The 26,163-nt window shown below is 46.0% G+C and overlaps 1 protein-coding gene across 3 annotated transcripts in view; it reads right to left on the bottom strand.

Moving 5' to 3' along the window:
* PLXNA4 (plexin A4) overlaps positions 1-26,163 on the bottom strand; it is a 475,791-nt gene that overhangs the window by 87,164 nt on the left and 362,464 nt on the right. For all 3 annotated transcript variants that reach the window (XM_030479279.1, XM_030479280.1, XM_030479281.1), the window contains exons 10-11: positions 10,300-10,500; positions 655-751 (exon numbers count right to left, since the gene is read on the bottom strand). In XM_030479279.1, the coding sequence (XP_030335139.1) occupies positions 655-751; positions 10,300-10,500 (298 nt within the window). The remainder of the gene's footprint in view (positions 1-654; positions 752-10,299; positions 10,501-26,163) is intronic.

The raw sequence follows: 26,163 nt of genomic DNA, 5'->3' as shown, positions 1-26,163 counted from the left end.
TGAGGGTGGCTGAGGGTGATGAACAAGAATGAAGAAGAAGAAGATGTGAATGGACCATCCATCTCCAGCAAAAATGCCTGCCTTAGGGTCATGGCTGGATGTGCAATATCGCTTTGTGAGGGGCACATCAATCTTGCGCCATCAGAGGTAGTTAAACAGAGCCAAGCTCTGGGCAGGAGGTGGGTTTGGGTCCTTTGCCATGATCATTGTATTTTGTTCTGAGTTTTCCCACTGGCAAGCTTCAGCCCTTCTCCTCCCCCTCTCCCTTCCCCTCTTCATCACTACATTGCCTCTAAGCAGAGCACACCCCATCTCCTGGCATGTTGAAGAGCATCACTTCAGGAGAAATAAAAAGAGGGAGAAAGCTGGAGAAGGAGGGGCATAAAACCAAGACACAACAACATGGGGAGAAGCAGGAGGCGAAGATGATGAAGGAACAGGGGAAGCAACACAAGTGGGAGGGAAAGTCATACTTTGCAAATGGGGGGAACACATGACACAAAGCACACCAAGAAATGGTAATTTGCGGAGTGCAGAGAACAAGTATGTACCAGACAGCACTGGGAGATGGTGGCAGCTTTGTTAAGCGTAGGGAGCGATGCTGCCCGTTGCTAAGGTTACCACTTCCAAGGACAAGTTGAAATAACTCTTTACCTTTGTTCTGTGCTGGGTTGTCAATGTTGAAATTCCCATTCCACACGACCGTCAGTTCCACTGGCAGGCTGTTAATCTCCATTCCTTCATAGGAATACTAGAAGTGGGAGAAGAAAAACAAGAGAAACCCCAAACCCAGCTTAGATGGTGCCCTAAGGTGGGGAGGGGATGGGATGAAAGAAGTTGTGAACAAGAGAAATGGAGCTGTCAGATCCCTCCCTAATCACCATTACCTGCCAGAAAGCCATGAGATGCTGTCAAAGTTGTGGGGCTCAAGAGAGCAAGCTGTGCCCCTCTGAATAGCCTACTTACCCATTAGGTGAATATTACATGATTAAAGTGCATTTACATACAGAATAGAATCAATCATGTTGGAAAAGACCTTGAAGATCATCAAGTTCAACCATTACCCCAGCACCATCAAGGCCACCACTAACCCATGGCACTGAGGCCCTCGTCTACATGGTGTGTGAACACTTCCAGGAACGATGACTCCACCACTGCCCTGGGCAGCCTGTTCTAATGCCTGAGCACCCTTTGGGGAAGGAATTGTTCCTCATCTCCATCTAAACCTCCCCTGGTGCAGCTTGAGGCTGTTTCCTCTCATCCTGTCACTGGTTCCTTGGGAGCAGAGACCAGCCCCCTCCTGGCTCCATCCTCCTGTCAGGCAGTTGAAGAGAGGGAGAAGGTCCCCCCTGAGCCTTCTCTTCTCCAGACTAAAACCTCCACAGGTCCCTCAGCCGTTCCTCATCACACTTGTGCTCCAGGCCCTGCACCAGCTTTGTTACCTTTCTCTGGACCTAGAGACATGCTGCCACCCGCCCTGATGCCCAGTGCCACCACAGCACTAGTTGATCTGTGCATATGATGGGATTTGTCTTGTAAATCTACCTTCTAGGTGTTGAGCACAGCTCTGAAGGATATTAGGCCAACTCCTGGTTGCACCTCTGACATGTTCATTATGCACTGTGGGTCTACCATCCACATACACCTCTGTTGTGTACTCCATTGATGCTGAGAGTATATGTAAAGTTACCTACACTAGTGATCATAGAATCATAGAATCACGGGATGGTTTGGGTTGGAAGGGACCTTAAAGCTCATCCAGTTCCAACCCCCTGCCACAGACAGGGACATCTTCCACTAGAGCAGGTTGCTCCAAGCCCCTGTGTCCAACCTGGCCTTGAACACTGCCAGGAATGGTGATACCTTGAACAACTCCTGGAAGACAAGTGAGGTCTCAGAAAGCCTATCATGGAAATACCTTTAAAAAGGGGGAAAAGGAGGTTCTGTGTAATTATAGACCTGTCAGCCTAACTTTGCTTCTCAGCGAGAAAGTACATCAAATTATTAAACAATCAATTTATAAGCACCTGCAAGATGATAAGGTGATAAAAATCAGCCAGCACAGATTTGTCAAGAACAAATTGTGTCAACCCAATCTAATTTCCTTTTTTGACAGGCTTAATGGCTTTGTGGATAAAAGGGAAGTAGCAGATGGGCTTTAGCTTGATTTCAGTAGAGTATTTGCTACTGTCCTACAGGAGAGCCCCATAAACAAACTAGGGAAATGCTACCTAAAGGAAACCACCATAACGTATATGCAAAAGATGCCAAAAATAAAGAAGTCAAAAAACTCAATGTCAGGCTAGGTGTTTTAAATGAAATATTGTCCTGGGTCTGATGTTAGTCAGTATTTTCACTACTGACTTGGATGATAGAGTACAGATTCCATGAATGACACTGTTCCAGAAGAGGGTGCAAGAACATCCAAAAGCAGGGTTAAGAATTCAAAACAAACATGACAAACGGTAGAACAAGGCCAAAATCAACAAAGTGAAATTCAATATAGGCAAGCCCCAACTATTCTTTAGTGGGAGAAATCAATGCTAACAAAGATTAAATTGGAGTGATTGACCAGTGCTGCAGGAAAGGGTCTGGAGATTACTGAGGATCACAAACAGATTGTGAATCAACAATGCCATATTGCTGCCAAAAAACCAAGCAAATCTGATTTGGGGATGTAGGAGAGTTTGTTACATACGTAAGCCCCAGGAGGCAGTTATTTTTCCTTTCTCAGAACCAGAAAGACTTCAGCTGGAATAGGAGGTATTCGGTTTCCAGGAAATATGTATTAAGAAAGCCACAGAAATCTTCTGAGAGAGTTAAACAGACTTAAACAAACACTTGTCAGGCACAGTCTAGGTACACAGACCTGCCCTTAATAAAGGAAATGGAAGCTGATCTCTGGAGGCCCTATCCACTCAGAGAGCTCCCTCACACATGGTGCTTAGTGTATTTTATAGGCTAGATTTTGAGTTACCATCAGCCAGTTCACACAGGGTTTACCCAGCTGCCCGTCACATCCCACTGCCCACCTCCATCGATAGCTTCCATCCAACACGTCACCAAAAGGCAGAAAGCTTTTTAATGGGAAAGGAGATCATAGAATCAGACAGGTTGGAAAAGCCCTTTAAGATCATCAAGTTCAACCATTCCTCAGCGCTGCCAAGGCCACCACTAACACATGTCACTGAGTGCCTCATCTACACGGTGTGTGAACACTTCCAGGGACAGTGACTCCAGCACTGCCCTGGGCAGCCTGTTCCAATGCCTGAGCACCCTTTGGGGAAGGAATTGTTCCTAATCTCCAGTCTAAACCTCCCCCAGCACAGCTTGAGATGGTTGCTTAAAAGGCAGGATGGGAACAAGGTGAGAAGGAGAGAGACATTTCTGGTCTGCTACTATTACTGACATATATATCCACATAAAAATCCCTCTTGAGATCAGGCGTCTCCCACTGTACTGGTATCTATAGCAGGACAAACTCCCACTTTGGAAGAAAGAGATGTTTTCCCCACTACAAGGTTACATATATTTCAGTAAGCTGTCTGGTTTGGTTGGATTTATTTTAGACACCACTAAAGAGCTCACCATCCCTTAAAGTCTCAGCAGGGTTTTCCACAGACGTGTCAAAGCACTGAGCCTTTAGAAGTAGGTTTTTCTGTATCCATTAATTGCCATATAACTGGGGAGTAAATCGTAGATTGTGATTTCTGTCCATTAAAGCAGAGTGAGTGTTAGTTACACGGTAATTTCTCTGAGGACAAACAAAGCACAATTAACCACTAATCTGCAAAACCCTGTGATTACAATCTGGTTGTAGGGTATTTATGGGTATGAGCTTGGTGGTTACCATGGAAGTAAAGAGCAGCTGCAGGTTAGCAGAGCCCTTTGCAAGAGGCCTGCAACCGCCAGTCTCATTCAGCATTAGCATTTCTATGACACTTCTTGGTGTCACTGCCAGCAAGATACTAGATGATGCAGAGCCGCTTGGACTCACAACACTGGCTTTTCACAGCTTTATGGAGCTGGTAGCAAGGGTGAAGAGACAGAAGTAGGAAGGAGAGAGCCTGAAAAGTAGAGAATAATTAAGCTTCTGCTACTCATGAGCTTTGCAAACTCGAGCTTTGCACAGCACTTTGCAAATGCTGGTTGGGAATGGGAAAGAGAACATGTACAGAACCACTGGTCACCCTTAAGAAAGAAGCTGAGTCTGTAGGTGCCTGAAAAACTGCTGCTTTCTGCCTCAGCAGAGCCTCATGTGTGTGTATTGGGATTTAGCTGCTAGCAGAGCCTAGACAAGGCTGCCAAGGGACAGGCAGCTGGAGTCCCCCAGAGCCTTTCATCCCACTGAGGATCCAAGAGCCAGCAGCATGAGCCCAGCTGGGATTTCAGATCTTATCTGTCTGTGGCACCAGGGGCAAACACATATTAGACTTGTTAACTCAGCAGACTTGATCCAGAACTGGATGAGAGGGAATAAACAATGGGATCCCAATGGATGAGCTCCAAGGATGAAGCCAACTGGGGATTGGAATGAGGATGCTCACACTGCCATGCCCAGTCTCAGACATCTCATGGGCTGCACGGCAGTGAAACAGAGCAATTTGCAAAGCAACAGCGAGTAAATGCTCCATCCTCTTCAGACCACAGGAGCTGCTAACTCATTGTGACCCCTGTTCAAAGCCCACTGAACTCAATAGGAGGCTTTGAAAAGGATTCACTCAGCTGTAACAATAAGGAGGAAATATGTTTCAGGGAAGAAAAAAGGGATGGTGTATCGATTTCCAGGACAGCAGAGCTTCACGGACACTCCTGCTAAGAGCGTTCATACCATTAGGGCTTGTGTGTCTACATTGCCTTGCACAACTCCCTCTAGCACAGGCAAAACTGCTCAAAAGATATAAATCTGACCCCTAAGTCTGCCAAATCTGGATTCCTGCTATGCAAATCAAATCAAAGCAGAAAAATACAGGCAATTTAGAGGCCCAAACTGAGGAGGAAAGGTTACCTTTCCAGAAAGGCAGGCTGGCTCTTATCAAGAAATTCCAAAAAGCTGCTAGAAGGAGCTGTTGTAATTCACAGGAACAACGTTTTGAACTCCTAAGTCCCAGTTCTTTTTCTCCTGCCACACAGGCTGAGCCCACCACCTCATTTTGCCATGTTGTTAGTGGTTCTTTTGTGCATCCAGTTACTACAGGCACCCTGCCTTAGAGCAACTCAGCTTCACAGACCTCAGAGCCATGCAGACTGTGCAAATCTACAGCCATCATATCTACACCTCTCACTGCATCCTGCTGGGATATTGTATCACTGGGTAAAGCCCTTTGGTAGTTTGGATTGGGCAGACTTGGGACAATAAACAAAGTACATGATGTTTCCGTTTTGTACCTCAAGCATATCCAAAACAGGGAAACCTCTGCAGACAAACAACATTTTAGCAGTGTTTTAGTGTTAGTCTGTTTTCCTTACACCACTTTAGTGATTAGAGCTTTGGCTTGGAGATTGATTCCTGTACCTCTGCCACCAGCTCCTTGTGTGGGCCTGTGCTAATCATTTAGTCCCTTTTTGCATCAATTTGCCAGACATAAACTGTAGGTAAAAAACTCCTTGCTGACAGTTGTTCCATCTCCTTGGGGTCTTTGCTTCCCAGAGCTGGGCAGAATTTTATGTCTGGGCATCACCCAGGACAATAGAGCCTATATCATGCTTGGGATTTCTCTGTGATAATTGAATGTAGCTAAATAATAATAATAATAATAATAATAATAATAATAATAATAATAATGCATCACAATAGTTGAGAAGTGAATGCACAAGTCAGCCCTATGCTTGTCTCCCTTTGGCCACCCATAAGGATGTTTTCCCACGATCTCTGTGAATAGCTCCTCATTTTTTCCCAGCTCTGTTTTCAGTTGGGTTGTTTTTCAGCACTCCCTCCACTGTGTGAGCCACACCACAGAGCCAAATGCCACCAAGATCTTTTGCTCAAGTGCAATGATGTGACAGATATAACATATTTGTTTTTCCTATCCTGAAGTTACACAGCACTTTGAGCTGTAATATCTCGGGTCTCACGACACGCAGACCTGTGAAGGCAATGAGAAGAAGACCAGAGGCAAATTATCAACAAGGATTTTGCTGCTAGAAATCAATGCTTGCTGCTTGTGTGTGCCAAGGCCAGGCAACAGGCAGGCTCATACCAAGCAAGAATGTGGGCTTAGTCACTGAAGCAGGTAATAGTAATGGTCATGGCATGGTCAGGTGGGTCATCTGTCCCTGCCCATGGCAGGGGGGTTGGAACTAGATGATCTTAATGTCCTTTCCAACCTTAGCTATTTTATGATTCTATGATTCTACCTCTCACCCATCTTCCTCTTCCTCATGCCGAAGGCAGCTAATATGAGGCTGATTGCGTGTGCTGGGGCTCCCAGTGTTTCCCACTGGGGAGATTGCTTTCTACCCTAATAGATCTAGCAATTTCAGCCCATCCTGCTGATGTTTTTACTTACTTATTTATATGCCTCCTTAGCTCCCCTTCTTTTCATTTCCTCCCATCACTCTGTGTCCAGGCTGTCGGCAGAGCTATCATAAGTGCAATAAGGACTGGCAGGTAGTGTCTCTCTGAGTGATAATTGCATGCCTTGGGTGGTGTGATAGAGGACAAAGCCCAGAGATTCTCAAACCACTTGACAGGAACAATAATTGTCCCCAAGCATGCTGCCCTGCAGTGACTTATCACTGTTATCAGAGGAAATATCTCCAGGAAAGACAGGGGGAGAGATAAAGCTGGCTGAGCACCTAGTGCTGGATAGTACACCACTGACACACCATCAGATAGGCTGGTCCCACATGGGTGTCCTTACAGCATCCTTTAACTGAAGTTAAACTTTAACTGAACAGCCACTTCTTAGAAAAGCATCTGCTTAAGATGGTTCTGATCCCTGGTGTGAATCTTGACGGACCAGGCAGTGGAGAGCAAGAGTTGAGGCTTTTCCCTGATTCTATCCTGTGTGAAAGCAGGAAAAACCCTGCATTTTGCAGAAGTTGAGCTGAATTTGAGCACGTCAGTGCCTAGTGTACGATGGGAGGGGGTAGATCTTGAGGCTTCTGAAGGAAAACAAGCCAAGAATGATTGCTTAGTCTAGCATGCATCACCAACAGAAAGATCTGCTGGCAGGATAGCATCCCTTCAGGGACACACCATCACAACACATCCTCCCACCCTCCTTTGGACCTTCTCCAAGCCTGCAATGCAGGTGCTACATTCAGCGCCTCATCCAGCAACTCTGCTGAGTAAAAAGCTCTGTCGAAAGGGGCTGATTCAATTTACAAACAAGCTCATAGGGCTGTTTCTAAAGGCAGGTGACCCTCGAAGCAGAGGCTCATTGTATCGCAGTGGCTCCAGACTGAATGCTAATTCTGGCAGGGAAAGAAATAATCATGATGGAGACATATCTACAGCACTCCTTCCCTATTGTCTGTGTCCTCTGCCACCTGCTCAAACAGAGCCAGGGCTTCTCTGTTCCCTTTTTGTATGTGTGTGAATGTGTCTTTCTTTTGTCTGGCTCTCCCTTCCACATCTCTTTCTCTGTGTCTGTAAATTCAGAGCAACAATGAAATAACATTTCTCAGGGAAGAAAGGAAAAAAGAACTCAAATCAGAGAGTCAAAATGCCTTCGAAAGAAAAGGGAATAAAAGAGAAGGGAAAAGAATGGGAGGTGGAGAGAGGGAGAGGGGGCAGAATACTGAAAAGAGTTGATTTGGTCCAAAATAAGCAGCTTTCCCTGGAGAAGAGAGAGGCCCACTTCAGTCACCACCAAACATGGGACAAGTGTTCTATGGACACCACACAACAACAAGGTCATGGAGTGCTTCGCCATTAACCTCACACTCAGCCCTGCCACACTGTGTAGCTCAGGAGTAGTCTTGAGTGTCCTGGCTGATGAAAATAAACATTAAAATCAAAACGGTGCTGCTGGAGCACTCAGACATCCCATGAGCAAACGCATGTGGAGATTCATGGAAGCCCATTTCTCTCCTCCTAGGCACTAGTAACCTCTTGGAGCATGAGGGTAGTATGGGAATAGTAACAATTACCTCTCCAAAACCAGGCTCTATTATTGGATATCACAAACTCAGATGCTGAAAGTAACCCTTCAGGACTATTGAGCTGTCAGTCCCCTGCCTAAAATCATCCTGAGCTTATTTTATGATGATGTCTATGTGTGCCAGAGAACTCATGTCTCCAAAGGGTGGCTGCTCTGTTCCTTGCTAAGACTCTTTGGACAGACATGTAGTCTCTACCCAGATCCATATAACACCCCTTTAGCCACAATTTTTCACCACTGTAAAAGTAAATCCTAATTTGTTTTAAAGTGTAATGCCTTCTTAACTTGTCCAGCCATCCATCCCTATGAAACATCAAACCTGGATGCTCACAGGCCGCTAACCAGCAATGAAAATCAAGGGGACAAAGAAATAAATGCAGAAATGTGGTTGGGAAGCTGCTTGTTTGCAACAGATCATGAAGTGTGTGAAGTGCCTGTAATCCTCAGCACGCTGCTTAATGCAGCAGAATATGTTGTGACGGATTTTAACAGGCGCTGCCCGGCATGGAGTGGCAGAGCTGCAGTGAAGTGGCTAAAGCCTGTAATTAGCTCTTTGACTAATAAATCATCTCGTAGTAGCAGCAATAGAATGAGTCAAATGTACGTCTTGGAGACACGAATCTTGTGGAGAGACCACTCTTGCATATATGCACAACTCCAGGTGGATACAGCACCTCCCATATGAAGATAGGCTGAGAACACTGGGGCTGTTCAGCCTGGAGAAGAGAAGCTGCGTGGAGACCTCAGAGCAGCTTCCAGTTTCTGAAGGGGGCTACCAAGGATGCTGGAGAGGGACTCTTCATCAGGGACTGTAGTGATAGGACAAGGGGTGATGGATTCAAACTGAAACAGGGGAGGTTCAGGTTGGATATAAGGAGGAAGTTCTTCCCTGTGAGGGTGCTGAGGCGCTGGCATAGGGTGCCCAGAGAAGCTGTGGCTGCCCCATCCCTGGCAGTGTTCAAGGCCAGGTTGGACACAGGGGCTTGGAGCAACCTGCTGTAGCGGAAGGTGTCCCTGTCCCTGGCAGGGGGGTTGGAACTGAATGAGCTTTAAGGTCCCTTCCAACACAAACCAGTCTGGGATTCTGTGCCAGTGTTTGCCCCCATCACTGTCATTGCTCCACTGACACCACCCTTGTGACTCCTGGGAGGAGCGTTATTGGTCCTGCACTGCTGATGGGGAAGCAGAGGTGGGCAGAGGCAAAGAAACTAAAAAAAGGTCATGTGGTGAATCAGTGACAGGAGGAAAGTTCGACTTCAGCCTTCAGCATTTCACCCTTCTTTTGACCCATTACATGGTGGCCACAGTCAGACTGTTTATATAGGGGTTTATATGTCCCATTGCCAAAACCCCACAGAATAACTTTAACTCTCAGTGTTGATATGAACACCTGCCCCTTCAGAAACCCTTCTGAATGCACACAAGGATGTGGCACTGTGAGGATATGGGCAGGTTAAGCTGATAACAATCATAGAATTATAGAATGATTCTATCACAGACCCATAATGCTAAGGGTCATCACAGAATCATTAGGGTTGGAAGGGACCTCTGGAGATCACCCAGTCCAACCCCCTGCCAAGCCAGGAACACCCAGAGCAGGTTACACAGGAAGGTGTCCATGGTGGGTTTGAATGTCTCCAGAGAGTGAGACTCCACAAACCCCCTGGACAGCCTGTTCCAGTGCTCTGCCACCCTCAATGTAAAGAAGTTCTTCCTCATATTGGGATGAAACATGTTGTGTTTTAGTTTACGGCCATTGCTCCTCTTCCTGTCACTGGGCACCACTGAAAAGAGTCTGGCACCATCCTCCTGGCACCCGCCTTTGAGATATTGATCTTCATTGACGAGATGCCCTCTCAGTCTGCTCTTCTCTAGACTAAACAGGCTCAGATCCCACAATCTCTCCGCACAAGAGAGATGCTGCAGACCCCTGAGCATCTTTCTTGTATTGCCAAATGCTGGGTTCCAAGGGCAGCATCAACTACTGTGTGGTAACACCAGCCAGCCTAAAGATCAAAAAGGACAGTTTGCAAGCTAGCAACCAGCCTTTCCTTGACTGTGGCTGGAATTATGTACACAATAAGGTAAAAAGGGCTGCAACACAACCCCAGGTTCCATTGGGACAGTGCTGTAGGCACTCCTTATCCTCCTTAGCCCCTACATCTCTCCCAGGCACACAGTGCTTGCTCACCGAGGTGTTCTGGCACTGCACGCTGGAGCTGTTGAACCTCAAGGCGGGCACTCTCTGCTCATTTCCCTGGATGTTCAAGATGCACTCGTAGCCCCTCTGGCCTGACTGTGGTTGAGGCAGGTTCTTGGCCTTCAATGTGATCGGCTTGATCACTTCCACTGGCACCAGGATCTTCTCTGCCTGCAGCAGCTGAGGACAGTCCTAGGGAGAGAAAAGACAATGCACCAAGTCAGCACACGGGTTTCCCAGCCCCAGGTGGAGTCCTCTGATGCTTCTCAACCTTCTCACTTCACGCTTCACTTCAACCCATTACAAAGCCTTTGCATCTCCCTGGGCCTCAGCCTATTACAAGGTATTCAAAGAGCATAACCAGGAGGGCTGAGATAAACAGGTAAGGAAGGATTTCTTTTACAGACCATCCTTTCCTATCTCCCTTGTTTGGCCAACAGACTTTCAATCTTCAGGACCCAAGGAAGCACCTCTGGTGCTTTTTAATACCTGTTCCATTAATCAGGTACTGGGAAAGCAATCGTGTTCCCTCCAGGAACTTAGTCCAGTTGCAATACCATGACATGAGAAGTGAATAAAGCACAAATCTGAACATAATTCCTTTCTCAGAGGCACAGCTCCAGCCAGCTCCAGCAAGACAGAGGCTGGGCTGTTAAAAAGAGAGTTTGTTTTGGCTTAGAAGGGGACAGAGTATTTATTACAGATGGATCCAGCTCCCAGGAAACAACTGTTACACAGTGCGTGGATATCCCATGGAAAGGCTTGCCATCATTTCGCTAAAGGAGCAATGCTGAGTGTGTGTTGCTAATCCAGTGCCTCACAGGGTGAGGTTTTGAGTACCCAAAGTTGCAATGCAGAAGGCTGTATTCAAAGTGTCATTAATTTGCACAGAGTAGCAGTGAACTGCTTCTTCATAGCACAATCAGACAACTGTGAGCTGTCAAATACATGTATTCCAGGAGGCCATCAACTCTTTAGGAAATGACTGCAACATTTGCCTGGCTAATCCAAGGAGGTTTGATATAAAATGGAATCCTTTAAAAACCCCACTGCAACAGGCTAAAAAACATAAGCATGCTATAAGCACAGACAACACTGTCTTGCTCACTTGTGAGTGCCTGTTGGATGTCTTTCCAACATCTACATGCCAAAAGGAAGCCTGTCCCCTCTTCTTCTTCTCTGTACTGTATTGGGCATGCTGCCTGCTATCTGTAGAGCACCATGGTATCATGATGGTGTAGCCATCCTGTCCAGTCCAGAGAACAACACCATTTCAGACTGTCCTGCCCAGTGTTAAAGCCGGGTTCAGCTGGTGCAAGCAGAGACAGGGAACTTCCATAAAGAGATGCAAGCTTAATCTGCAGGTGTGGGTAAGGGACAGCAGGAGAAAAATGACTGATCCAAAGCTGGAAAGTAGGGAAAGGGACTGAAAGGTTCAAAAGTGGAATTTATGGCTTATGAGAGCCTGTGAGCTTGTTAGAGCAGATGGTGGAAGCATCTTACTGAAGCAAATAGCTTAGGAAGATAAAGAAATGGATTAGACGTGTAACATCTGCAGTTACGCCAACCAGGAATAGAATTACAAGAGCCATCAATCATCACACTGCGGGTGTGAGCTGACCCATGGCCAGGGGCAGGAAGAAAATCCAGTAAACACACAGCACATAGCTGCAGTGAAGTCCAGAAGCCTTCCCCAGTCTCCTGGCTGGATGGTGTAAGGATTGGAAGTGGCAAGCCCATGTGATACTGCAATGCAGTGATGAGATTTACCACCATGATTCTCTGCAGTCTTGGGGATCCTGGTGTTGAGCAGCACTTCAACAAGCAGTAACATGCGAGGAGGCTCCAGAAAGTTGAGTATATGAGCAGTGGATGTTGCCCTATGCCTCATCATGCACAAGACACAGTGTAGAAAGAGACTATATTGGGCCCCCAAGAGTGCTTGAGGAGCTACACCCTGTTCCAACTCTCCCTGTTCTTGCCATTGTCTTGTCCTGTCACAAATTGTCCCCAGGTAACTACTAATGCTGAAATACAATGCTTACAGTGTCACGGAAGTGTTTGTCTTGACAAAAGGGCAAAGTTTGACACTCTAGAAAGCCTTTCTAACCTTGGATTCCATGGTTGTACCCTATCAAGGCACACCAGTGTTAGGATTAGATGGGGGGTTAAGTAGCTACTCAGCATGAGAAAGTGAGGCCTAATCTAACCCTGGGTGACTTAGACCTGTGAAAATACAGAGGTAAGGGGAAAGAGGTGACCTAGGTTATGTTAAAACAAGGGTGAGAGTTTCCAGTTCTGATAACACCAGCAGATACCATGTATAAATACCATTTGGGACTGCATGGCTTCAATAGCACCCTGACCCTTCCCCTTCATCTGCCCGACACGTCCTGGGGCCTCTAAATCAGCTCCCTCTCTTTCTCTTGGCATAAGAAAAGACCTTGGCAACATCACCTCATTTTTCTTTCTTCTCAGCTATAGGAGTTGAGAGAGAAATGCATTGGCACAGAGAATCAGTGGGACAGGAGGATGGGAAAGCCCTATCTGCTGCTGAGCAGACATTTCCCAAGAGTGGGCATTTTGCTTGATGTCTGTCACATCGAAAAGCCTCTGAAGGGGGCTGGAGGATGGGGGTTGGAGATAGTCCACTATGTTACCTGCAGGTCAATCCCTGCTCTTCAGGCTGGTCTTTCTTGTCTAGCTTTATCCTGTCCCCCTCCACCACTGGTGCTGTAACCTTTCCGATAACACTTGTTTCAAGTTCATTAACAAGCAGTGATTGCGGCAGCCCCAAAACAGGATTCGTTTGCATATAAAAAGCTTTGCAGTGCTGTGAGGAAGTTCATTATAGATAATTGAAGAGGCAAGCGCCATAAAGAGGAAATCCTCCCAATGTGGCTTTATCTGATTGACCTAATGTTCTTTCTAATTGAAACAGGGAGGGGAAAAGGCAATTTCATTGGGTGATGTACTGCATAAAACCTCTGAGCTTGGACTACGCTCTGGGTTTGAATTCAGATGTGATACTCTTTTTGCAACCTGTGTCAAGCTTTGGGTGCCTGGTAAGGTTTGTATTTAGAGGGCAAAACATCAGCCCGCTCAGAGCAGACCCTGGAGCAGGATCCAACCAGAAGGATGCTTAAAAAAGAGTTATCCTGGGCATTTTCCAGCAGAAGCAGTTTCTCTTCACCTTTCTTCTGCAATGGACATCATCTAGGTTGGAAAAGCACAGTTTTCACATGATGTAGGGGATATAAAAACATCCACTGCCAACAATTGTATCAAGGAAGGGCACAATTCCATCCCTTTTGTCTTTGGTATATAATAAATGAAGCCTTTCCCCTGACTCTAAAGGGAGCTGGTTCAGATTCCAGAGGAAGAAAAATCCGTTTTAATCTGTACCAGGGCAACGCATTTGAAAGCAGACTCTTCTTGATTCATTTTGTGTATGTAACTTCATTCTATTCCTTAAATGCTTTCAAATCAGTCTCTTTCAATAACATCCTCCACCCTTGCCAATTACTTGTATCAGCAGTGATGCACACCTCAAATCACTAAACTTTGCCAGTCATCAAGTAAGTGAAAACACTGCATGAAATGGACTGTACTCATTGGGTCGATGGTAGTTTCATTTTCTTTATTTATAACTCCTCATAGAACGCCTACAAATGTGTTTTGCTGTAACTTGCTGAAATAATGAAGTCTTAGAAATATGAGAAGCCTTTCTCTCCTTTTCTCTCACATATGTGTTATGGCTCTCATCATAGCTATACCTGAGTTCCCAGTGAAAGCCATCAGGAGAATTCTTCTAAAGAGGACGATGAAACCTCTCTGAGGCTATGTGTTCTTAGCCCTGAACTAATTAGTTTGGTTCCTTTATGGTGTTTCATACACATATAGCTATGATTTTGTGGAGATTTTTTTCCACTATAAGCTGGAGACTGACCAGATACTCTGAGTTGTCATCCTCTCCTAGGGATGAAGCATGTAAGGATCTTTTACAATGTTATAATATTGCATGGGTTTTCTTCTAATCTTATTTTTTACAGTTTCACTCTCTGTTACTGTTTATGGCCAGGATTATGAGCCCAAGTCTCATGAAACTGTTTTCTATTTTCCAAAAGAAAATGAGCCTGATGTACTCTGAATGGGAGGCATCTTACATGGGAACAGCTACAACATCCACGAATCATAGAATCATAGACTCACAGACTCACAGAATGGTTTGGGTTGGAAAGAACCTTAAAGCTCATCCAATTCCAAGCCCCTGCCATGGGCAGGGACACCTTCCACTAGAGTACATTGCTCCAAGCCCTGTCCAACCTAGCCTTGAACACTGCCAGGGATGGGGCAGCCACAGCTTCTCTGGGCACCCTGTGCCAGCACCTCAGCACCCTCACAGGGAAGAGCTTCTGCCTAAGAGCTCATCTCAGTCTCCCCTCTGGCAGGTTAAAGCCATTCCCCTTGGCCTGTCCCTACAGGCCCTTGTCCAAAGCCCCTCTCCAGGTTTCTTGTAGACCCCCTTTTAGGTATTGGAAGGCTGCTATAAGGTTTAATACAATGACCCATCCACCTATCAACAATCTCCCTTATGTTCATGTTCCTGCTCACTTGTCTTCCTCTGTGCACCTCTTGTCATCGCAAGCATTCAGGTGAGGGAATCTTTCTTACTTTTCCTTCATACTACTCCCTCATGATCCCTGGTAACATTGATTGGATCTCCACTTTCTATAGAAGGAAACTATAGCTCACCTACTGCTGACTGCATTGCAGCCATCTTTGGCAAGATAAACTCAAGTCTTGGCAATGGATGTTAATCCTTCCTTTCCCAGAAGTGTAGGAGTCATCTCCATTCAGGACCACCACCAACTCTATGACTACTTATCTCAAAGCATACAGTTCCCCTTTTCTCCTGCCATCAAAATCCATTTCTTCATCCTCCACCTCAAGGGTTTTTAAGACTTGTCTTCAATATCTCTCATTCATCAACCATCTTTGTGCATTATCCAATCCATCTTGCCTAGAAGGAACATGACGTCAAAGTGAATCTAAGTGAGGACCATAACTTACGCACTCCAGCCCTTTGGGACACACAAGAAATGACACTCAGATTGCTATTTACCCACATATGATGTAAATACAATACATCTTTTGTTTCTCTGGTCTGCTGAGCTGCAAGGTACCATTTTCCCTGTGTCCCTCTTGGCTTTCCCACCCTCCCACTCTGTGCTGTAATCATATCAAGAGGGTAAGGGATTAAGTCTTGATTAAGAGGGAGTGAGAGGCAGGGATTGCATCTTTATAAAGATATCTAGATCATAGCATCTGGATGCTCTGTAAATCAGAACCAAAAACATCAAAACCAAAACAGAGCAGATAAAGAGAAAGGAAATGAAGGGAAGGAAGGAGAACAAGGAGAGGGAAAAGAGGAAGAAAATAATGGTGGTTTTTTCATTGCTTTTAGAGGAATCAGATTTCACTTGAATAAGAAGCAGGAAGGCAGCAAGTTGGCAGATGAAAGGCAGCAGGGACTGCCTGGAATATGTTGCCTGAACTTCTCTCTCACACCTCAGCACGGTCACCCTGGGTCAGGGCTGTGATATCACCCACGCAAAACCAGAGGCTTGTTTAGCAGCTCCCCTGTACTGCTGCAGACAGAGAGCTTCAAGCTCCAGGGCTGACAAGCTGGTTCCTTCGATGAATCACTTCTAAACACTCGCACGACTTCCCAGCCCAAGGATTATCTGGAGAAGGAAGCAGCAAGGAGAACAGGGCATTCCCAGTGAGGGAAGAGAAGGGAAGGGAGTGACTTACAGTCCATGTTGTGTTTACATTATTACACCACTAATTCTTAGCATCATAAAAATTATATTGAAAATTTACACCAACAGCACTGGGGAATGTTATTAGGTTATAAAGCGGAATCAGGTCAATGCTTTGGAGGCAGGATTCCAAACTCCATAAATTTCTGGATATACTTCTCCCAAATTTACATCGGCACCAGCAGCAATCAAACCAGCTACAAAAACGCTCACCCGGTCAAAGAATTTTTTAATGCACCATCTATTTTAGCTGCACTTCCTAACTTTACAGTGTTGTTAGTTTGATGGATGGCGTGCTTCTTTATTGGCCCAGCTAAAGTAATAATACAAGAAGAAAACACTCAGAACTTTAAAGGCAGCCGATGAGGAGAAAGCAATAGGATTTATGGGAAGTGTAAACACATTCAGAGGCAACAAAGAAATAATTGAGTCCTTGCACCACTGTCACTTCTGGTGGTTCCATTCCAGTTAAGAGTCTTCCAGGAGCAAATCCCAACTCTCTTTTGTCAGGTATAGCAAGTGATGTTGATGCCTGGGAAAAGGTGGCTGGTGCTCAGTCCATGGAAGAGCTTTGGCCCTGTTTAAGCTCTGTGCACACTGGTTGCTACATACTTCAGTGGCGGTTTGTACAGATTGGTGTACAGATATCACTGCTAGAGGGAGACCAACAGATCAATAGCAGATCATTAGCTCAGCTGCCATAGTCTCTTGGGTCCTTGTCTTCAGTGCTATGAATGATGCTGATCACCAAAGAGTGGCTACGCGAAAGCAGAAGCTGAAGGAAGACAACTAACCTCCTGTTACCTGGCTCACTGCTGAATCCTGTTGATCAGGAGCAAAGCGACTCCCCCAGTGCCATGCAGACAGTGCTGGGAAATGACCCAGGTCTGTTGAGAGCTTGATCCCAACCTAGGACTATTCTGCCTCTGAAGTCAGTCATAGAATCATAGAATCATAGAATCGTAAGGGTTGGAAAGGACCTTAAGATCATCTAGTTCCAACCCCCCTGCCATGGGCAGGGACACCTTGCCCTAAACCATGTGGCTCAAGGCTCTGTCCAACCTGGCCTTGAACACTGCCAGGGATGGAGCATCCACAACCTCCCTGGGCAACCCATTCCAGTGCTTCACCACCCTCACTGTAAAGAACTTCTTCCTTATATCTAATCTAAACTTCCTCTGTTTAAGTTTGAACCCATTACCCCTTGTCCTACCACTACAGTCCCTAAGGAAGAGTCCCTCCCCAGCATCCTTGTAGACCCCCTTCAGATACTGGAAGGCTGCTATGAGGTCACCACGCAGCCTTCTCTTCTCCAGGCTGAACAGCCCCAACTTTCTCAGCCTGTCTTCATATGGGAGGTGCTCCAGCCCTCTTATCATCCTCGTGGCCCTCCTCTGGACTCGCTCCAACAGCTCCATGTCCTTTTTATGTTGAGGACACCAGAACTGTACGGTCCACACATCTCTGATGATCAACATTAATGATTTTACCCTCCTTTAATTCTTTATTAATAGAGTCTTTCTCAGCTGGTCCATTATTTCACAAGGATCAAGGTCAGGCTGCCATAATTATCCAAGCACCACATTTATCCTTGTTAAATAGAGACACAACGTTAGTTTTCTCTCAGCCCTTTGCTGCTTTGACACACTCTCCGAAGGAAAAGTAATGATCCAGAGAGCAGGAGCCTTCTGGTCACTGGAGGAGAGGAGGGGACTAGTGATAAAAATAGTAGATTATTGTGTCAGTAAGTACATCTGCTCATAGAAAAGGGGCTACTGGAGACATGCAAACAGTCTCAGTTCTGGTGTTTCCTGAGTAACTGCCTGCTTTTGAAATAGTGAGAAATGTGAATGTGTGCATTGAGGAAGGTGGTGTATGTGCAAGAGAGAAGATAACCATGTATTTACTTGGACAAAGTCTATCATTTGTTAATGGAAAACACTCGTTCAGTAAGAGAGCCCTTCAGAATAACACAGAGTAAAACTGGACTGTGCAAAGCATGGGGCGGAGCACAGGCAGCTTATTTCTTCTCTAATTATGACTATATAAATCTGCATCCTTCTTACTTCCCTTCTTACTTCCCTTGAGAGGGAAGTAAGGGCTTCTCTCTGAAGTTCACAAGACCTTTCATGTATATTAAAGCACTGTACATCTATGCATGGCACCCCAGCAGTCCAATGAGGCTGCAGATTTTGAGCATTGCAATAACACCCCTTACTACTCATCCATGTGCCAATGACATTGACATGTCACTCATTAGCAAAGCTCAGTTTCTGTGCCAACAAATGAGGTTTGTATGGGTAAGAGACATTCTGCAACCAAGAATCCCTTCAGATGTGACAGGGACGGTCATGACAACACTCTCACATAGAGATTTCTGGTATCTAACAAGGGTTGAGCCCAAAGCGTAGTGCTTTCTTCCTAAGAGAGCACCAAAAAACTATTTGTCCTCTAAAGCTGTCTGTATTTACAAAGTTAGTAGGAACTTGGTATCTCTGAGAGCTCCAGACTTTGGCCCAACTAGCCCAAGAATGGCCAATGAGTTCAGAAGTCAACAAAGGAGACAGAGCAACAGATGCACCGGAGATTGCACCCACAGTCCACGTTGATGCAAACCCATTTCCTTCAGAAACCAGGACAGAAGCCCAGAGAGTCAGAAAACTTTGGCTTCCACAGTGGGAAGGTTGGGACCGTGATATCATGGCTCTTGTCACCCTCCCCCTCAGTGAGATCCATGAGAGCATGAGATAACATCCAAGCCAAAGCAAATGGAGCCATGCTCAAAGATGAGGCAGGGAAGGAGGGTCTGGGCTCAGCCTCCTGGAGATGCACCAAGCAGGATACACATTCCAGCCTCATCTCTTATCTGCAGCTTCAACATCCTGAGAACCTCTCTCCTTGGCCAGATACCAAAAGCTTACATGCCCCAAAGCAGTGAATGCAACTGACGTTATAATGGAGAAAAGCAAAACCTTTCTCCTTCAGAGCCAGGCCATCACCCTGGACTAAGTCTGAATGGGGAATTGTCTTTCCTCCCTTAAACTGCAGGCTGCCATACGGATCCTAGCAGACCTAACAGATGTCCAGATAGCCAGAAAATCCTATAGTCACTTGAGGCATTACAATGACATTGCACTGAGCTAGGCTATCAAAACAACATAAGCTCTTCCCAACGTCATTTCAAGGGTACAGTGTTGACAGGGACAGATAAATATTACCCTGTTGCATTCTGAGATCACTCTGTCCTGTGGAATAAATAATCTTTCATTACAAAGATGAGCAGCCCAACTGTTAGGAGTAACGTGGTATTGAGTGTCAGATACATCTCCACTCAAACTAATCTCCCTGAGTTGCTCCTAGGAATTATATGAACAGGTCCTTGATTCGTCATTCACGTGGTGGCTGGAGAAGCTAAGCTCTAAGAACACAGATGTATATTAAGGTAGGATGAAGTGCTCACGGGGAGGCTTTTTCCCATCACTTCTCAGTTTCTGTTGGGATTTGGCTGTAGGTCTCAGCAAGGAGAGACATGATGGGTCTGCCCTGCACCAGCACAGATTGCCTGCAGGATCCACCACCATAATAATCACAAACCCTGCTAGAAGTTACTGCAGAAATTGAACAAGTTACCAGCCTTTTCCCCTGCCAGCTGGATGACGACAGGGCATGAAGGCTCAGAGATGACAAAAGATATTGGAAAATAGCAGAAGAAGCCACTTCACCCACAGGATTTCCATCTTTGTCTTCACCTCAGTACCAGTCAGTGTGACTTGCAAAAAACAGTGAATTATCCAATTTGCTTGTACATGCTCAAAGACATGAACAGTCCCCACTGCGAGATCACAGCTCCAGGTACTAAGGACTGTACAAGCATCTATTAGCAGAAAGTGCTTGCCCAAATCAGATGTGGGTGTGCAAGAAACAGGGGCACAGGAAGGTGAACGTGTCCAAGCCAAGAATAAAACTCTCAGCTGCTGAAGTAAAACCTGGGACCTCACACACTGCTTGAGACTGCCTCTGAGCAGTGTTTTCTAACAGGACTCCATGAACAAGGGGAAAGCTTTCTTCCTGCCCTCCTATTTCTGTGCTTAATTTCCTCCTATTATCGTTTGGAACATACCCTCTGAAGAAGAGGAGGTACCCACTACACCACACATGTCTGTTTCTTGGAATGGGTATAACAGCAGATGAGGGCTGAAATGCAACAGCCTAGAATGCAAAGCCCCCAGGAGCCCCAGGGCATTGCTGGATCCAAACCATCAGCTACAGCCTGCTCTTAGATTACTCCTGCCTCCCCCTGGACAGGATGCCAACTAGACTGAACTCCATCACCTGTGCTTAGAAACACTTCTAAGAGCTAAACAGATGATAAACATCAAACCCCCATGCTGCTTAAAAGCAGGTGCTATGAAATGCATGCATCACTATGCCAGATCCCATCTGCATGGGGTGGCTGCTGCCACCCGCAGCAGCTGCCAGTCTAGAGCTGCTCCTGAATCCCTCTCCTCTCCTGCTGGTCCCTCTGCCTGCTCCCAGCCCTTGAAGGCAGCAGGTTGCCCACAGTTGCCATAGAAACTACACCTCACACCCTCCCCTTAATGATAGGCAAGTGTCAGGATAAGTGAGTGGATAATCGACAACAAAGAAGGATTCAGCACTCTGATACTGGCCTCACTGCAACTGTCATTAGAGTTCCTGAGAAATGAGATACGTTCATTTAGGCAGAGATGGGTTTTCTCTCCTTCCCATGCTGATGCTTCCAGCAGTCTCCTCTCTGACCGGGTTAGAGGAGGATGGGAACTGGAGCAGGAGGAAAGCCAAGCAGTTGCCACAGCAACAGTTGAAGATGCATCACCAGAAGTTTTGCAGATGCAAGGGAGAACGGAGTTGACCACACTAACCTGATGACCCAGCAGCTTCTCTACTCCCACCCTAGTGCAGCCACCCAGGCATTTCCACCAGGTTGCATTTTAGGAGGATGTGGGCATGATGCCTTACTTCTGCACCTTGCAAAGAGGACAAGCAGGACACACTCGAGGGCCCTGAAAACATGTCTTCTTTTTTGAGACCTTGGAGAAAAGCCCTCCCTGGGCCAGACTGAAATGCACTGGCAGGGTGGGGAAGGGCACTGCTGAGTTTGCTACAAAGTCCATGATTATGTGCATTATCATAGAATAGAATAAAGTACAATATAAGAAGATAGAACAGAATACTTTCAGTTGGAAGAGACCTACAATGATAAAATCATAGAATGGTTTGGGTTGAAAAGGACCTTCAAATCCTCTAGTTCCAGTACCTGCAATGGGCAGAGACACCTTCCACTAGACTGGGTTGCTCCAAGGCCCGTCCAGCCTGGCCTTGAACACTTTCAAGGATGGGGCATCCACAGCTTCCTTATGCAGCCTGTGCCACTGCCTCACCACTCTCACAGTAAAGAATTTCTTCTTTATATCCAACCTACATCTCCCTTGTTTCAGTTTGAATCCATCACCCCTTCTCCTATCACTACAGTCCCTGATGAAGAGTCCCTCTCTGGCATCCTTGTAGGTCCCCTTCAGATACTGGAAGGCTGATCACCTAGTCTACCTGCCTGACCACTCCAGGGCTGACCAAAACTTAAAATGTGTTATTAAAGGGCATTGTCCATTGCCTCTTAAATACCTACCAGCTCAGGCTGAGTTTTCATTATCAGTCCCTGCCTTCTTTTTCCCTTCACTTCTTCCCATTATCCCCAAAACCCCATCCTCAAGAAGGATAAGCATCAAATCAGAGCTAAATCAGTGCACTCCACTGCAGAGGCCACTGGTTCATTCAGCACAAGGCATGAGCAAGCACTGGGCAAAGCAGCCTTCCTCTCCTTCAAGCAGCTGCTCACCAGCATGATGCTCACACAGTTTTCTATCACTTTTGACAAATTAGTATTTGAAGCAGTTGTTTCTTTTATGTGGGCTTTGCTGTCATTAGCACGTACAGCTACACATAAAATACTTGGGTGTGAGATCTTTTCTTCTGTTCTTTTTTTAGGCAGCCAATGAAAATCCTTTTAATAAAAAGCTTGTTTGAGGGGAGGAAGAAAAACACACACACACGTAAATCGGCTGAGCAGGGAAAGATGAAAACCTCCTTCAAGGTAATTAAATGATTATGTATCTTTTAAACCCAGTGGATAATAGATATTATCTACACTTGATTTTGGCTTCTGCCATTTTTTTCCCCCTTCTCTCTCTCCATACAAAACTAAAATCCTTGCAAGACCTGCAACAAGATAGTGTTCATCTTAGAGAAGACAGCACAAAAGAAGACTTAATCCTTTATCCCATCAACTCAAGTATGCTACCCGAGCTTACCCATTCTTGTACAGATGTCTGTGAAACACTGACATGAAAACTACTCCGCTGGATCTTTGTCTGTTTAAAGACAAGACGGACGATGCAATCAGTTGTATGGGATAATAGATATCAGGAGAGACAGATGCTTTTTCTACAGCTCCTATCACACCAGAGACGCTCAAATCAATTGCTTTACTCCTCCGTGACTCAGTTTCCATCCACTTCTTGACTCGTTGCCCATTTACACAAGAAAATAACCAAGCTTTTACTTGGTGATTGTGCCAGGTGAGTAATGCTTGATTTCACACTGTGTTAGTCTGCAATGCAATGGTTTGTGGTGCAACGCTGAGCCTGCACTATGACTTTAGATACAGTCAGCAACAAATGTCAAAATCAGAGATAGCATGGCCAAGAAATAAACAGAAACTTGGCCTGCTCCCCTCTGTCTTTGAGACTAATTCGCTCCACTTTTGCCACCAGCTCTCTTAGAGAAAAAGACCCACAACAATCCACTTCAGTATTAAAATGTCTCTTTTTTTCTCATTCTTGCCCTTCCTGCCCTCAATAGCAACAATACCAGCAAGAAGTCACCCTGTATATTTCAACCTAGTGGATGTGGATTTGAAAGCCTGCTGTAAAGGGAAATTATATGCCAAGGTGAAGTATTCCTGCTGCAAATCACCCAGAGACATCGTCAACTCTATTTGATTGAGATCAGTGCCATAGTCGTAAATACTCTTGCTTTATGACCATGCTGGAGTTCTTCACCAGGAGCAAACATGGACTTTCCCAAAGCTCCCAGATGAGTTCATTCAGCTTTATTTTTGGCAGAGGAGATTTACGGAGCACTTGACAAGTGACAGGTAGGAAAGTCACTCTCCTTTGTTGATAGCAGTGGATGTGCCTAATTCTATCCTTTCTCCGCCTCTGGTTTAGCTTTGCCAAGCGGTGGTAGGACATCTGCCTTGTCCCAGCCTGGGCCTAGCTGATCACAGCTATCTACCATGTAAGTCAAAGACCATCCTTGGATGGTAGATCAGAGGCTATACAATAGAAACAACATTTTGCCTTCTGGACAGTGTGGGTCATGGCCAAAGCCTTTCTGCTATGCCACTGGATTGGTCTCAAACTCATCCTGCTCTCTGCATTACTCAGCAACTCAGACTACAAGGAAAGAAAATATGAAGTTAAAACCCCAAGATCCTCTCACAGAACATGAAGAAGACCTGAAGGAAAAGCAGGCTGAACTCATGGGAATCCAGAAACTTGTGGGATGTGCTAAGGAAATGATGGAGTGAGGAGTATATGAAGGCACAAGCCTCACTTCAAAGTGCTTTGGGCTAGTCCAGGGGCAATGGGTACCATCCCAATTGGTCCATTCGCAGCCCAGGCCATCTGGAGAGTGGGAAGCCTCTTCCCACATGATGGCAAGATGCTGTACGGGCAAAGAGAGGAAGAAAAATCACCTGGAGGTGGCTGTATCAACAAGAGAAGGTGAAGGCCATAGTGAGGGGGAAGGGAGTAGGCTTGGTATGCTGGCAATGATGGTTACAGAGGGAAGGAGTTTCTGGCACCAGTCCATCTGACAGAGTAACACCAATATTTGTATGCTTGGCAAGGAGTCTCTTGGTGCAATCAGACCATATGATCCTAGAAGCTGGCTATGCTAATCTGCTCAGCAGACTCATGGAAGGACTGCAAATGGGATCATCCAACCATCCCACACTGGTAGTACAGTTTCCCCATCAGTACCGCCTCAAAAGTTACTGATTTAGCAGGCACTTAAGCCTGGATGGTAGCAAACACTTCCCCCTCCTCATCATCTGCAGGTCCAAGTGCTTGTAGAGGAAAGGATTGAAAGGAGCATTGCAGATGGAGATGAAAGGCCAGTAAAAATAGGCCCACTCAAAAAGGTGGTACATTTTCAGCACTACTGAAGATGCCATTGGGAAATCTGGAAATGGACCTCAGTCCTGTCGACCTTGTGAGTCATGTTATGTCAATGGGAACTGAGTGGAGGTCTGGATGGGAAATAAGGAGCCAGGTTTGGTTTCAAGATACCGAATGGTTTCTATTGTTCAAAGAACCCACTCGATGAATACGCATGGGTAGAGGACAGAAAAGGAAAGAATTAAAGGTAAAAGGGAAAAACAGACAGTGGAAATTCCAGTGTGGGAGATGAGTCAGTGAGAAGATGGGTTTTCAAGAGAAGCCTTTCTTCAAAGTGCAGTTTGACAAAACCTCTCTGGCCAGAGAGCGAGTGTAAATCTGTGTTTGTCAGAATGCACATATGAACCCACCCTTCCTCAGCCCTGATGTCCTTGACAGCCACGAACACACAGACAGAAATGAGAAGAACCCTGAAGCTACAGACCATTCTTCACATTGCCAGGCAGAAAGCAATCTCTGAAAGTCTGGAGTTCTGCAAGGCCATTCTTGCAGATATTGCCCAGTCATTCCTGTGCTGAGATGCGTTTCTTCTGCACAGCAGGCAGCCAAAACAGCTCCTGAGCCAAGCAGCTCACTGCCAGACCTTGTCTCCTGTGAGAAAGTGGTTTGTGGCCAGAGATGGTTTTGCTGCAGAAGCCAATGAGGCGTCTCTAACCTCATTGCTGCAGCCCTCATTAGCAATGGCCAAAGTAACATACATGTGTCGCATGATGCTATCATTGCCTTGTAGATCAATGGTCTTCTAAGGTCAGATTTGTGCCTCTCCCTGCTGCCATGCAAATCGCTTTGCAAGATCAGAGAGGAGGTATGTGAAGCTCAGCAGGAAATCATCTGTTAAAGGGAATAGAAGAGAAAAAGTGTAGTCTACACTGACAGGCAAAGCCCCCTGGACTGGAGCTGTCTCCTAGCCTGAAGAGGATACCTTTCAGAAACAGAACCAGTGAGAAGTGATAAAGCAGCAACGGAAAACGTGTTGAAATAGGCTGATGTGAAGAGGACAATGAGTGCACTGCCTCCTCCCCAGTTCTGCAGAGCGGACAAAGTAAAGACTAAGGGCTGTGCCACTGCCAGTATCTTCTCTAAGGAACCGGGATGATATAGAGCTTCTCATGATTTCCCTTATGATAGGAACAAGTGTCAGAAATACCAGGGATGTGATAGAGGTTGAGAGAGGAGGAGATTCACTGAGATCTGTAGGTATTTCACTTTGTGCAAGAGATAAGAGATAACTGGGAAGGTGAATCCTGTGCTTGGTACATGAGACACACCACATGAGTCTGCCAGAGGAGATAAATGGTGGTGGTATTGTACAGCAGAAAGCTGAGACAAAGTCTCCCAAGGAATGACACCTGAGCAAAAGTTTGAGGTCCCTCCAGTTCCTGAAGCGAAATGCACTGAGACCTGTGGCCAATGGGACTGGCCAAGGGTGCATGCAAGGGAATAGGGCCAGAGCGACTGAACCCTGGGCTGCCTTCCTTCACCACTTCACCCCTCAGAAGAGGATGTCAAGCCCTGTAGCTTCCAAGCAACATTTCAAGCAGCTTTACAGTATATTCTGAATCCTGGTAGGTGAAGAACTGGCAACTTTCCTGCTCATGCATATTTATGGCCTGTCCCAATGCCACAGCAGTTCAGGATGTCTGCTCCAGGACACTTCAACCAGCACGTATGTGACATCTCAGTCAGAACATAAGGGGTGGGAGGGAATGGGGAATGCCATGGGGGTGTGAAGACACGACATGTGTGTCGTT

Source organism: Strigops habroptila, chromosome 3, assembly GCF_004027225.2.
Source record: "Strigops habroptila isolate Jane chromosome 3, bStrHab1.2.pri, whole genome shotgun sequence".
Classification (NCBI taxonomy): Eukaryota; Metazoa; Chordata; class Aves; order Psittaciformes; family Psittacidae; genus Strigops; species Strigops habroptila.
This window is presented reverse-complemented; position numbering and strand designations above follow the sequence as displayed.